We start from the raw sequence: 15,608 nt of genomic DNA, 5'->3' as shown, positions 1-15,608 counted from the left end.
TTAGGAATTTTTGTCTAAATTATAAGAGGAAAATATCAGATTTGGGCCAAAAATTCAACTAAAATCAGGCCCAAACCAATTAAATTTGACCCAGTCCAAACCAAGGCTTCTGGAGACGCCCAAACGACGCCGCATAGGGCGTTTGATCTGAGCCGTCCAACCAGTCCAATCTAACGGCCCTAGACCCCTTTCCGCAACCCGTTTCCAAACCCGACCCATTTAACCCCAGACTAGCCCGACCTCCTTTAGATGGAACGACACCGTTCCCTTTAAGTGAAGGGATCTTGGCCCTCAATTTCACTTGATCTGACGGTCCTAATCTATTTTCCCCTGCCGTATATAAACCCTCCATCACACCCCACGCCCCCTATTCAAGCCCCCACCCTGTTCCTCTGTCTCTCTCAGAACGGAACCTCAAAATACCCCCAAACCCTAGCAGCCGCCATAGCTTCCCTTTCACCTAAACCCGGCGACAACAACGCCAATGACCACCAGACTAACACCCTTAAGACACAAGACCACCCTCAACCCTGATCTGGTAATGGTTTGGCTCGAATCTTCCTGGAACGTCTCGAATAATCATTCGAAGGTTCGAGCCGAAACCCTAAGTCACCGGATGAGTCCCAAATTCACCCTAGTCACTCCCCTGACATCCCTCATACCATAATCAGCTTTGGTTCCGGTCAAATATAAGCAGAATTATTCGAAACCCAAATCTGATTTCAAGAACCCCAAAAACCAAACCTGGATCGTGTTGAGGTAAGGTTCCGGTGTAATCTTCTTTTCTTGCCTTCTGTGTTGTGCATATGTTCGTAGATTTGTTCTGAATTTTTAATTATTTTTCTGTCAATTCCCCTCCCCCCCCATCTTCAAAGACCCTTTTGTTTGGTCGATTTCTTTTCTTAAGTGTTAAATGAGTGTTATAAGATATCTATTCGCTTCGATTGATGTTGTCGACTAGTTAAGTTTCGTAAACTCTATGATAAATGCCCCGAGTTTTGAAATAAATTGGTGCCCTGTTAAATCTATGTTGTTTGTAGATTAATTGTTACGTATAATAGTTCGTATAGTCGATTTGAGTGACGTCGTCAAATAATTAGGTTCCATTGTTGTCCGAAAAATGCCTGAATCACTCAGTTGTCCTGTTTTTTTGAGTTTAGTTGATTAGCGACTAATTAGTACACGCTATAACTCGCAAAGTCGACTCGACACATGTTGTCGTTTGTTCCGCAGTATTAAAAAACAAACGACCTAACTCTTACTGGCTGATTTTGTTGAACGGTTGTGTTGGGCTGATTTTAGGTCTATTTGTTAGCTGTGGGGGGGGGGGGGGTTCGAACTGGTTCTCAAAGGGTCATAACTGGCAGATTCAATAGAATGAAAGGGTGGGGCAAAGCAGCAATGATCAAGGGTCAGTTGGTTAGCTTGAGTTGGGGAAAGACTAATTAAGTGTTCAGGATTAAGGGGGCTATCAATTGTTTAATCAAAATACTATTAATCTAGTATTAGTGGGGACAAAACATAAGAGCATGGGAGTTTAAAATGAATACCTTAATGAACCCATGATTCTTGATTAGAGCAATAGGCCAGGCATGGGGAATCAAATAACTTGCATCAAGAAGATGTTTAGGCATGGGAAATGAAGGGTATGGGCAGACCTGGGGGCTGTGAAATTCTAGGCAGACCTTAGGGGTTCTCTTTCAGATTATAAATAGAGCTATTTTTAGCTAAGAAAGGGCTGGACATTTTTTAGTCTTCAGAGGAAAAACAGAAAGAAAATTCAGAACACTGTAAATAAACACTGTCTGAAAACTACATAAGAAATTAAGTTGGTCAGGCTGTCTTGGCCAAGTCAGTTACTCTAATTGGGCTGTTATTTAGGATATTCTGATTTTCTTTGCGGGATTACTACTATTCTGGACATCTATATGTTGTTAGCTGGTTCTGGTTTTAGTTCCATTTGAGGTTGTTGTTGGTTATTTGCCGAGTTTTTGTGACTATTGAACTGTTCTTGCTATTGCATTGAATATTTTGGTTTTCTCGGCTGTTTTACTACTCTGTTTCTGGGATTGCTTGTTAGGTGCTCGACCACCTGTGGGTTTTATCATTGTTGAAATTGCTGTTGGTTGTTTGTGGACTATTGGTGACATTGTTGCTGGTTGTTGTTGTTGTCTGGTTGCCTGCTGTTGATACTTTTCTTCTTCTCCTTCTTATTGTCCAAACATCCAGGTACACATTCTAAATTCACTGACGTAATGATGAGTTTGGAGCTGAATAAGAGCATAAGAAGTATTGCAGTCCAAACATTAGCATAGTTACCGTTATTCTGCTGTTTGTAGTTTAGAATATTTGTGTGTTTAACATGTAAAGTTTGGTTTTCAAACTATGTAATGAAACAGTTTTCAGTCCATAAGAAGTTTGGTCTGGTAATCTATCGTTGTATGTAAATCAGAAAGAAGCTAGTTGGATAGTAATGATACTCGGCCAACAATGGTTTCACATAGGGTCTGTTGAAACGAATGCAGTAATCACATTGGCTTCACCTTAATTCATCAGTAGGTAATGAATATTTCGAAGACATACTAGGCAATCTGGGTTATAGCAAAAAGAAAAAATCGTGTAGTTAAACATATAGCAATATCATACTAAGTTAGATATGTTCGGTTTCAGTTGTTTCGTTCTTTTTTTAGTGTCAAGTATGTAAGGAATCATTAACTGAACCTCATGTGTATGCCCGTCAATAAATAAGGTCGCATACGTCTAATTTCTTCATCCAAAAAAAAATAATCTGCTTCGATATTATTGTGCGTCAATCTCATGTTTCAGTTTTGTTAAATAATAGAATATAGAATGAAAGCAATCCCTCTTTGTACAAACTCTGCTGCAATTTCTCATTTGTGTCAGCCGTAAACTAATAACTAATAAGTTACACCTTTTCAGCATGTAATTAATCGAGGTATTTTCTTTTGTTTTTAGAGACAAACTTAATAGAAAAAATATAGTTACTGTAGGTTTATCCTCAAAAATAAAAATGGGATGAGCCTCGCCGAAAAATATAAAAATCGCGGGGCCCTCAGTAAATATTTGTTTTAAAATTGCTTAGACTTCGGGATGGACCGTTTAGCAAAATTCCACGGCCTTCCCAAAATAATGATACGCTAGTCACTTTAGGCGCGTATTTAATAATGTTATCTCCTTAAACTCGGGTGCACATTTATGTGACCCAAATCCAAATCTCAACGAAATCGAAATGTGTCTCTAATCACGGGTACATTGATTGTGACGTGGTCTGAGATGCATTTCCATGACGTTGCAAATTCTTTTTAATAATGAATGAGACGAGCCTCGACAAACAAAAAATGCACAAGCTGCGGGGCCCTCTAAATGTATATATTAAAATACTTAGAATTCGAGGACAGGCCGTTTAGCGAAATTTTACGGCCCTTCCCCAAAATAACAATACGCTAGTTGCTTTAGGCGCGCCTTTAATAATTTATTTTCCTTAACTCGGGTGCACATTTATGTGACCCAAATCCAAATCTCAACCGAGTCGAGATATGTCAACGACCACGGGTGCATTGATGTAACGTGGTTCGAGATATGTTTTCACGACGTTGCAATTCTCGTAAAATATAATAATAAAAGCGGTCAAGAGTTAAAATTTGCACATAAGTTCATATTTGTATAAAATCAGATAATCAAGCCGAATATGAGAGTTGAGCGACCGTGCTAGAACCACGGAACTCGGGAATGCCTAACACCTTCTCCCAGGTTAACAGAATTCCTTATCCGGATTTCTGGTGCTTAGACTGTAATATGGAGTCATTCTTTTCCTCGATTCGGGATTAAATTGGTGACTTGGGACACCCTAAATCTCCCAAGTGGCGACTCTGAAATAAACAACAAATCCCGTTTCGATTGTCCTTTAATTGGAAAAAACTCCCTTGTACCCTCGCGGGTATGTAAAAAGGAGGTGTGACAATTATGAAACAGATTCACAAATATGAAAGGGCATCGGGCTAGAAGCTCAATGCAAACAAAAGCTTCTTTATAGCTGCTCCAAATACCAAAGCTAGGAGAATCAACAGAATTAGAGAAGTTACTACGTTCATGGATAAACAGTTTCTTATCAATTATCTAGGATGCCCTATCTACATTGGAAGGAAGAAGATTTGTTACTTTGAAGAGATGTTCTCTAAAATTGTTAAAAGAATCAGTGGTTGGCAAGGAAGATTGTTATCATACGGAGGTAAAGTGGTTATTATCAAGAATGTGTTACAATCCCTCCCCTTATACACCCTCTCAGTCATGAACCCTCCAAAAGCTACGCTCAAACTGATTGAAAAGCAATTTGCAAGATTCCTTTGGGGTTCCATTGATAACAAAAATAAATTTCATTGGAGCTCTTGGAAAAACCTTTGTGTACCTAAGGAGTAGGGTGTAATCAAAATTAGAAGAATGGAAGACATCAATGAAATTTGCAATATTAAGAGATGATGGAGGTTCAGAACTTGGCCCTCATTATGGGCAGACTACCTAAGAGCTAAATACTATAGTAGGTCTTATCCTGTTAAAAAGGCTATCGGTCCTGGCAACTCCCACTCCTGGAAAGCTCTTCTTCATGGGAGAGACATTGCTGGACAAAATATCATTTGGAAGATTAACACAGGCAGCTGCAGTTTCTGGTGGGACAATTGGACAGGTAAAGGACCACTTGCAAAAGTGGTAAATCATACTAACATTTCTGGTAAGCTTTCTATTTCTCATTTTTTCAGGAACGAGGAGTGGAATACGAACAAATTGGAGCAACTCCTGCCCATCCATATTGTTCAACATATCAATACCATCCCTAGAGGGAAGCAGAACAATAATGACCAGGCAATTTGGAACCTCACTGAGAATGGGCACTACTCTAATGCATCAACCTGGCACATTGTTAGAATTATCAACCAGAAAAATCTTCTTCTGAGCAAAGTATGGCATGATTGTATACCCTTCAAAATGTCCTTCATAGTTTGAATAATGATACAAAAAAAGCTCCCCTTTGATGACACCATTAAGAAATTTGACAATCAACAGGCATCGAGGTGCAATTATTGTAGCAACCCACAATCAGAAAGTTTGTATCATGTTTTCATTGATAGTGAGGCCGCGAGAAATTTATGGGAATTATTTGGAAATCCTCTAGGTGTTCGACATCAAACTACTTCCAATAGTAGTGTTCTCACTCAATGGTGGCAGAGGAAACCAAAGAATATAATCCATGAAATGATCCTTCACATTATTCATCTCACTATCTCTTGGGAGCTATGGAGAAACTATACATCTTGCAAGTTTGGAGAAAGTAAGAAATTTGTGCTGTACAAAAGGATGTCTCAAATCATTTGGAATATTAATTCTGCAATCAACAAGAAATACCCCACTATTAAGACCCATTATCACTGGCACAAAAATTATGAGATCATTAAACATCTTAAACCTGTCCCTATTTGGAAGAGTGTGGTATGGGAGATGCCTCCCAGGGAGTACCTAAAGCTGAATACTGATGGAAGTTTTAACAAACAAATTGGGAAAGCAGGGATTGGAGGGATTCTCAGAGATGAAGAGGGAGGCTTTGTCATGGCTTTTTCGATGCCTATAATCTATAATAACATCAGTGAAGCAGAATTGAAAGCCATCAAGTATGGGTGTGAATGGTGCAAATACAAAGGAATATCAAACTTCATTGTGGAAACTGACTCGAGGATGATCTATGACATACTACAGACCAAAAATCTAAGCAACAACAAGTTGAAACAAGAGACCGAGAAATTAATGGAGATTCTGGACACCTGCAGGACACCTGTTACCCATTGCCTTCGCGAAGCAAATCAAGTGGCAGACTGGTTTGCTAAAGAGGCCACCAGAGCTAACGAAGGTATCACTCATACAGATTTTAGACAGGTATCAAAAGCGGCCAAGGGCCCTTTCTTCATGGATATGTGGCAGGTCCCTTATTTTAGAATTAGATATGAAAAATCTAATTTTTTTTTGTAAGTTAATTCTGTGTATAGTGAGAGGAAATCGTCTAATATGTATTTTTGCCCATAGACTCTTCCTCTCCTTAGGTAAAAAGGTAGCTCCGAGGTAAGGTTTATGTTCCCCTCAGTGTAACCTTTTTTTGTTTATATAATAGACATGGTATGGGTCCAGCTAAACCCCCAACACCACAGGGGATAGATACCTGGGTGATTGGTTTATTTTTTAAAAAAAAAAACTTTACTAATAATTGCACGGAGACAAAACTTATATTTTAGTTCCAAAATGACAGTCCAACCATGCACGTTGTAATGATTTTTTAACTCTATTATATCGAGTTCCGCCCTCCACTCCTCGGTGTCCAAATTGTATTTAAATGCATAGATATGTTTATTGGGAGTGTACATCAAGCTTTCAGAAAATACAAACCATAATACTTTCTCTTCTCCAATTTGCTTAGTTTAATTTGGAAAATGGAAGTCATATCTACCAACACAAATGGCTCTACTATCTTCAAGAATGGTGCCATTCCCATGAACGGTTACCAGAATGGCACTTCCAAACACCAAAACGGCCACCAGAATGGCACTTCCGAACATCGGAACGGCCACCAGAATGGGATTTCCGAACACCAAAACGGCCACCAGAATGGCACTTCCGAGCATCAGAACGGCCATCAGAATGGGACAATCAGCCATGACAACGGCAACGAGCTACAGCTACTGGGAAGCTCCAACTCTATTAAGCCTGGTTGGTTTTCAGAGTTTAGCGCATTATGGCCAGGTTAGTACTAAGAAAGAAACTCAAATGCATCGTACTCTTGTATTCTGCTTTGCGTATAATTTAGATGATGGTGTTTGACTAAGCACTGAGTTTAAAAATAAAAAGTTTAAAGTTAAATTGTTACTATAGAGAGCTATATCTTTAGGAACTAACTAAAAAGGAAAAATTATCACATAAAATTGGGATGAAGTAAGCAGTTAACTTCGCATATTATTCGACACATTAATTTGAAATAAATCGAATTTTGCAGGTGAAGCATTCTCACTTAAGGTTGAGAAGTTACTATTCCAGGGGAAGTCTGATTACCAAGATGTCATGCTCTTTGAGGTAATTAATTAATACTAATAGTCAAGCTCATGTATGATTATATTTAAAGTGGTATTTTTCGTTTATTTTTAATTTATTGCACGTGTACGTACAGTCAGCAACATATGGGAAGGTTCTGACTTTGGATGGAGCAATTCAACACACAGAGAATGGTGGATTTCCATACACTGAAATGATTGTTCATCTTCCACTTGGTTCCATCCCAAACCCTAAAAAGGTTTTGATCATCGGCGGAGGAATTGGTTTTACATTATTCGAAATGCTTCGTTATCCTACAATCGAAAAAATTGACATTGTTGAGATCGATGACGTGGTAGTTGATGTAAGTCAAACTTCTTTTACTCACATAAAAAAATGATTTAGATTCTTATTTTTCTAAAAGAATTAAAACAAAATTTTCCGTTTTACAGGTATCTAGAAAATTTTTCCCTTATCTTGCTGCTAATTTTAGCGATCCTCGTGTAACCCTAGTCCTTGGAGATGGTGCGTATTTGATAATCTCGTTTTTATTTTATCTTTTACTTTTATTTTATTTAATTTTTACCTTTTTGTGTGTGGTTAATTCACCTGCCATTGGTTCTTTTTATTTCAGGGGCTGCATTTGTAAAGGCCGCACAAGCAGGATATTATGATGCTATTATAGTGGACTCTTCTGATCCCATTGGTACTCTATTACTACTTAATACCAAGACTATTCTTATTAAATAAGCTACTAATAAACGTAACTCTGATAGTTTTCTAAAATAATATAATTTCAGGTCCAGCAAAAGACTTGTTTGAGAGGCCATTCTTTGAGGCAGTAGCCAAAGCCCTAAGGCCAGGAGGAGTTGTATGCACACAGGCTGAAAGCATTTGGCTTCATATGCATATTATTAAGCAAATCATTGCTAACTGTCGTCAAGTCTTTAAGGGCTCTGTCAACTATGCTTGGACTACTGTTCCAACATATCCAACGTATTTTTCTCTCTCTCTTCCTATAAAATTGGAAGTTTTGATTCTATAATTGTCAAGAAATGGAGAATCAGTTCCAAGAAAAACCAAATTCTTTTCTTTTACTCTTCAAGGTGTGTTTAAGTTTTTTAAACTGATACTGATCAATTATTTTGATTTCAGCGGTGTGATTGGTTATATGCTCTGTTCTACTGAAGGACCAGAAGTTGACTTCAAGAATCCAGTAAATCCAATTGACAAAGAGACAACTCAAGTCAAGTCCAAATTAGCACCTCTCAAGTTCTACAACTCTGATGTAACTTCATATCTCAATTTCTTTTTTCTTATTGTACTTTATGTTCTTAGTCAAATTTTATAATTAACTCTTTTCAAATTGTCTTTTTTTTTCAGATTCACAAAGCAGCATTCATTTTGCCATCTTTCGCCAGAAGTATGATCGAGTCTTAATCAAGTGACTAATGAATACTGGCGGTACAATCATTGGACCAAGATCGAGTCTTAATCAAGTGAATAAATAAGTGAAATGCGACGTATTGTATAAGAATTCTGCAGTAGTTAATTATCATAATTTCCAATTCACCAATTACTGTAAAATTCTTTCTCTGTGGTGTTTGGTACTTTACTATAAATTTTCCCGCTTAAGTTTTGAATCGACGTTTCAACTCAGTCCTCGCAAATCACTTCATTACCCTTCTTTCGGTATACTAAAGTAAACTGTTGCAGAATATCGTGGGTTAACTAGAACACAATCACACACATAGCAAATAGAGAAGAAAAATCAACACAAGAATTTATTAACGAGGTTCGGCTAAGCCTAATCCTCCGGGCAAAAGCAGAGAGAGTTTTTCACTATGAATGAGAAGTAAAACACAATACAATCTATAGAATTTCCAACTACAACCCCTATATATAGATTTCAAAAGGTCCCAAACATATATGAGAAAGGTTTCCCAATTTGACAAGGATTATAGGTTTTCTTTTCCAAAATCTATTAGGGTAATGGGTTTTCCTAAACCTATGAGGACTATGGGTTTCCTAAAAATACAAGGAAATAATTTAAACCAAAAATAACAAATCTTCCCCTTGGTTTGAATTCTCTTCATTAACAGGAACAACAGCTCTCTACCTTTCCCTCAGCCCTCGCAATGGCTCTATTGATTGCCGCACTCATCAACCAAGTCTACGCAACGCCTAAACTTGTTAAGAGACTTAATCTCTTCAGCCATAGCACTAATTTGTCGATTTGGTTCTGTACCCGAAATAGCTTTTGGATAACTATAACACTCAAATGCATCAGTGGTCTCTGCAACTACCAAAGCAAATCCCACAAGATTCGTATATCCAAGAAGATTTCCATCAACTACATTTGCAAACCTTTGCGGTCGGTTGATCACTCTCTCTCTCTCTGCATGTTGCAATGCTATATGGTTGTTGTTGTGCATGTGCATCAACATTATCGTCTTGATCAATATTTTGCACCTCCTCCACTTCCTCTACTTTAGAACTACTGGGTTGAGCTAGTGGAGATTCAATTTCTAGCTCTATGCGATCACTAACACCACGATCTATTTCTGCTATTGTCGTCTCCCTCTGTCTGTCATGTGAGGAAGATTCATTGAATGCTACATCCCTACTAATAATTAGCCCTAGAGTCTTTTGATCTGTGCACCACAACTTGTAACCTTTCGCTCCAGTTGCATACCCTAGAAATATGCACTTCTTTGCCCTTGGCTAAAGTTTTCGATCCCTCACATGAGCATAAGCAGGACAACCAAATATCCTTAAATTTGAATAATCAGCAGGCGAACCGGACCATACCTCAAAAGGAGTTTTGAACTCAATAGTTGTGGATGGAGATCTATTGACCAAATAACAAGCTGTATTGATTGCTTCAGCCCAAAAATCTTTGCTAACTCATAAATGTGAAAGCATGTTTCATGCCCTATCACAAAGCATTCTATTCATGTGTTCTACAACACTATTTTGCTGTGGTGTTCAGACACAAGTGCGGTGTCTCACTAGCCCTCTCTGCTGCAGAAATTATCGAACTCAGAATTGCAAAATTCCAACCCATTGTCAGTTCAAAGACGCTTAATCTTTCTTTTCGTCTGCCTCTCAACCATCGTCTTCTATTTAACAAATGTCGAAAATGCCTCATCTTTTGTGTTCAGAAAATACACTCATACCATCCTTGAGTAATCATCAATCAAATTCATAAAATACCTGGCACCACTCTTGGAGGGAACTTTGTTTGGACCTCACAAGTCAGAGTGTATATAATCTAACTTGTCTCTGGTGTTGTGCTCGGCCTTCTCGATGAACTTTACCCTTGTCCGTTTACCAAACACGCAATGCTCACAAAAATTCAAAACTTGATTTTTGTACCCATCAAATTATGCTTACTCAACAAAGACAATCCATTATCACTCATATTGCCAAGTCGCAAGTGCCACAACTAAAACTCATTCAGATCACTTTTCCCGGAAGCTATAGCAGTTTCCCCTTCAACTACACTAACCTGAAGATGATACAATTTAGAATATAGTTTACCCTTCATGAGTACCATGGAGCCTTTATACACTTTAAGTATTCCATTCTCGGAGTGAAATTTATACCCTTGATCATCCAAAGTTGAAAGAGAAATCAAATTTCTCTTTATCCAAGGAACATGCCAACACTCAATGTTTCTGATAATTCCGTAGAACATTCTCAATTTGATGTTACTAACCCTCTCTACTGGTAATGGATTATCATCTCCTATATAGATAGTCCCACTCATTTGTTTGTAAGTTGCAAAACAATTCTTATGAGGACACATGTGGAAAGTAGCACCAGAATCGAGAACCCAAGAATTTTGCCCATGACTAGAACTCACAGCACAAACTTCCCCTACATAGTCACTATTATCAGAATTATTGCCAGTGTCCATAATATTTGCTGAATTATCTATTTTCTGCTTCCCTCTTTTCTCTTTCAGCTTAGTACAATCTCTCTTGTGGTGACCTTACTCCCCGCACTCATAACAGTGTTGCTTCCTTACTCTAGACTTTGATCTTACGGTTGACTTTTTCCTATTAAAGTCCTTTTGTTGTGTTCTTCCTTTAATCACAAGACCTTCGCCCTCAATTCTGTTGTCCGGAAAGCTCTTTTTCAACTCTTTAAATTTTAGTGCATTACTAACATCTTCTAGTGAAATGCTGTCTTTCCCAAGCAATGTATCAGCAAAAGTATCATAAGACAGTGGTAAAGAACATAACACCATCAAGGCCTGATCCTCACTCTCAATTTTGATATCTACATTCTTCAGGTCCATTATAATTGAATTAAACTCATCAAGGTGAGTTTTAATAGGTGTACCTTCATTCATACGAAGATTGTATAACCTTTTTTTCAGGTAGAGATAGTTTGTCAGCGATTTCTTAGAATACAAATCTTCCAGCTTCTTCCATGTCGTTACTGCAGAAGTTTCTTCAGTAAGTTCCCGAATAACGTTATCTATAACGCTCATGAAGATCGCACTCAAAGTCCTCTCCTTCAGGTTTTCCTTCTTTGTCTCTTTCATATCTTCAGGAAAATCCTTATCAATTGCTTTCAATAATCCTTGTAACACCGGGGATGATTTTATCCTAATCTTCCATAGACTGAAACTAGAACCTCCGTCAAATTTCTACACTTCGTACTTTGTTGAAGATGATAAAGACATCTTAACCCTAGATTATATGTAGAAATCCGAACCTTCCTTTGATACCAATTGTTGCGGAATATCGTGGGTTAACTATCACACAATCACACACAAAACAAATAGAGAAGAAAAATCAACACAAGGATTTAACGAGGTTCGGCTAAGCCTAATCCTCGGGGAAAACGTATAGAGAGTTTTCCAATATGAATGAGAAGAAAAGCACAATACAATCTATAGAATCCCCAACTACAACCCCTATATATAGATCCCAAAAGGTCCCAAACATATAAGAGAAAGGTTTTCCAATTTAACAAGTACTATAAGTTTTCCTTTCCCAAACCTATTAGGGCAATGAGTTTTCCTAAACCTATAGGGACTATGGGTTTCCTAAAAATACAAGGAAATAATTCAAGCCACAAATAACATAAACAAATCTCATAGTTACCATGGTGTTGTACTTTTTTGACTATGGGATTTTATATCTTTAATAACGTTTTGGTCTATGTTTTGGAATTTAACTTACTCTGTATCTAATTCGGTTGGACTCTCTTTTTGATAAATAGTGTCATTGTCGTTGCAGTTTGTTTTCTCAGTAATATTTTATCAGCAGTTTCCATTTGTTTGCTCATTTTTTAGAAGTATGACAATTGAAATGTGTCTTTGTTCCAAGACAACTTTACCATAACTCATAGACTAGTATAGAATGCCTCGTGCTGATCTCTATCCTAGACTTATATTATCCATCTACATCTATATATATCTATGATCTATATCCATTTAAGCATCACATACATACGCCGAGCCTACCATGGATTCTTCCAATGAACAAATGCAATGGGATTGGAACTTTTCTTTAAACGGTTGATTCCTTTTGGGATTCTATCACAAATAATCTTAATGTTTAATGGAAGTCAATGGTTTCATATAAAGGGCTCCATATGAAATTGATACCAGGCGCTATTTGGATTTAAACCAAGTGTTTCAAGAATTAAAATGGAGAATTAACCTATACCGTTTTGTTTTTTCGTTTGCATTCGTATCCATTTTTTTTGTTAAAAATATTTTAAAAAGATAATTTTGCCCTTCTTTAATAAAAGACTATTAACAAACTGCAGGACAAAAACTTAAGCATGTTTAGGTTGAAGTTTTAGCAAATGAACTAAAAAACTTCAGCTTGTTTAGACTGAAGTTTCGTATAAAACTCAGGACAAAACTGTAGACTGCGTTACAAAACTTCAGCATGTTTTGATATGAAATTTTAGCAAATAAACAAAATAACTTTGGCATGTATTAGCAAAAAACTCTTTAGAAAATTACATACTACAAGGCAAAAACTTAACCATGTATAGTTTGAAGTTTTAGCAAATGAACTAAAAAACTTAAGTATGTTTAGTCTGAAGTTTTTGCAAATGAACTAAAACACTTAAGCATGTTTAGTCTGATGTTTTAGCAAATGAACTAAATTGAGTGCACCAGTGAGTCTCACGTACTACTGTCGTGAAACCTGTTTGAGTCCATATAAGGACTTTTATTTAATCTGCACACATGATTAATAGAAGGTGAAGTCAATCTTGGTGGAAATCTCATGTATACATCAAAATGAAGAAAAGTGTTATTGACATCTAATTGAAATAATTTCTAATTCATTTTGACTACAAGAACTAAAATGCATCTAACAGTTGTCATTTTCACCACTGGAGTAAAAGTCTCACTGTAGTCTATTCCTTCTGTTGTCTTAAGTAAAGATTAGTTTTGAAGACTAACAAAGGTACTCGGGCATGAACTAGGTCCATCCCTCAGGTTCATAAAAACGGGCAGATTCGAGCATATGGGATGCATGTGAAGGAGATAAGCTTAACTTTGTGTATTTAATACCTCATGATCGAAAAGGTTTCATAATTGATAAGGAGAAGGACTCCTTAATCAAAGAGATTACTATCCAAGATAGGGAAAGAGTTAGAAGTTGAAATCAACTAGAACTCTTCCACCAAGGAAGAGTAGCATTAGAACTCTAGTTATTTCTTCATTCGCTAACTCTATAAATTACACGATGTTCTCACATTACATGTGCTGCAAAAAACCGCAGAAGTTAAACGTGAATTGAGAGCAAAATATCAAGGCTTTTTGCAAGCAGTTCGTGTGTGATTCAAGTGTACAAACCTTAAGCTACATGAACAAGATTGAAGAACCAGCTCCATAAAGAGTTTTATGTGTCTTTCTTTATTTCTAGTTCAATTGTTGCAGGTGTTTTCATATTGCACCTTTTAGCTTTATCTAGAGCCAATTGTAATAGGTACTCAGAGTATTAAAGTTAGAGTTAACTTGATAGTGTCACTACAGTTAGAGGATGTGTGCTACAACGGGATTAGAGGTAATCCTTAGGTTTACAAAGAGTTTTGTAAATGATGTTTTGGCTCAGTGATTTTTGTGGAGAGTTTGGAAAAATTCTATTGGAAAGTAGGTCATAGTTTTTTCACCTTTTGAGCCAGGTGTTTTCCACGTAAAATCTCTATGTTCTTTAATTTCTGTACTTACTATTCTACAATAGTAGTAGTTGGAACACATAGAAGAACGTAACCAGGTCCTTCTATAATCAAGTTAAGCTAAAATTGGGTGCCACACAAATCACCCCCTCTTGTGTGGTATTGAAGTATAAAACATCAATTGGTATTAGAGCGGGTTATCCTTGAAGTGGCTAACACCTTAGGAACATATCAAAATGAGTGCACCACCTGGAAACTGGGAAGGACAATCTACTGCTAGGCCTCCACTCTTTAATGGCCAGTATTATTCCTGGTGGAAGAACAAGATGAGAGACCACATCATAAGAGAATACTATGAACTTTGGGACATTGCTACTGATGGTCCCCTAGCTACTACAAGGAAGAATGCTGAAGAAGTGGACATGCCAAAGAGGAGAGCTGACTGTATTGCTGAAGATTTGAAGAAATGGGAAAAGAATGCCAAGGCCAAGAAATAGCTTGTGTGTGGACTAGGTCCAGACGAGTACAACAGAATTCAAAGCTGTACCACTGCTAAGGAGATCCGGGACACTCTACAAGTGGCCCATGAAGGAACTCCTCAAGTAGAGAGATCAAGAGGAACACTGCTATATTCTCAATATGAGAATTTCACCATGAAGGAAGGAGAAACCATCCAAGATATTTACACAAGATTCACAACACTAACAAATGAACTTAAGTCTCTTGGAAGAATTATCCTTGAAGAAGATAAGGTTGAGAAAAACTTGACAAGGGTCTTGCCAGTAACTTGGGAAAGAAAATCATTGCTATTCAGGAATCAAAGAACATTGCTACTCTCAAGTTGGATGAGCTGATTGGAAATCTCACTGCCTATAAATTGAGAAGGCAAACCATGAAGATGGATGCACCCAAGAAGGAAAGAAGCCTGGCTCTCAGAATAGCTGAAGGTGCAGACTTAGAGGATGATGAAATGGCTATGATCACAATGGATTTCAAGAAGTACCTAATGAGAGGAAAGGGTTATTCAAGAGGTGAAACCTTCAACAAATCAAGGGCTCCTGAAAAACAGACCAACGAGGGCTGCTACAAATATGGTAAGACTGACCACATGATCAAGAATTGTCCTCAGTGGGAAATTGAATGGAAGAAGGAAAGGGCTAAATAAAGAAACATGAAGAAGGAACATGTTCAACACAAGAAGAACAAAGGATCAACAAAGGCTATGGTTGTTGCTTGGGAAGAAAGCTCAGATGAGGATTCAGAAGATGAAACTGGAAATGAACAAGAACTTATGGCCATTGGAGAATCAGACGATGAACAAGAGGTAAGTGTGATTCATCTCAAAGAGAAGATTAAATTTTTGT

The 15,608-nt window shown here is 37.4% G+C and overlaps 1 protein-coding gene across 1 annotated transcript; it reads left to right on the top strand.

Annotated features, from left to right (window-relative positions):
* The first annotated feature begins 6,417 nt into the window (after positions 1 to 6,417).
* On the top strand, positions 6,418 to 8,702 carry LOC107799425 (putrescine N-methyltransferase 3). Its single transcript, NM_001425888.1, has 8 exons — positions 6,418 to 6,801; positions 7,052 to 7,128; positions 7,223 to 7,450; positions 7,539 to 7,611; positions 7,721 to 7,792; positions 7,887 to 8,082; positions 8,242 to 8,374; positions 8,470 to 8,702. Exons 1-8 carry the CDS (start codon positions 6,492 to 6,494, stop codon positions 8,524 to 8,526), a joined length of 1,146 nt encoding a protein of 381 aa, NP_001412817.1. The 5' UTR covers positions 6,418 to 6,491; the 3' UTR covers positions 8,527 to 8,702.
* The last annotated feature ends 6,906 nt before the right edge of the window (positions 8,703 to 15,608 follow it).

This window comes from Nicotiana tabacum, chromosome 5 (genome assembly GCF_000715075.1).
Source record: "Nicotiana tabacum cultivar K326 chromosome 5, ASM71507v2, whole genome shotgun sequence".
NCBI lineage: Eukaryota > Viridiplantae > Streptophyta > Magnoliopsida > Solanales > Solanaceae > Nicotiana > Nicotiana tabacum.
This window is presented reverse-complemented; position numbering and strand designations above follow the sequence as displayed.

Excerpts from the sequence above, each read along its gene's own strand:
- LOC107799425 (NM_001425888.1), top strand. The coding sequence starts at position 6,492 with ATGGAAGTCATATCTACCAACACAAATGGCTCTACTATCTTCAAGAAT. Across the intron at positions 7,129-7,222 it reads AAGATGTCATGCTCTTTGAG|TCAGCAACATATGGGAAGGT; the intron begins GTAATTAATTAA and ends GTGTACGTACAG. Across the intron at positions 7,793-7,886 it reads GGACTCTTCTGATCCCATTG|GTCCAGCAAAAGACTTGTTT; the intron begins GTACTCTATTAC and ends ATATAATTTCAG.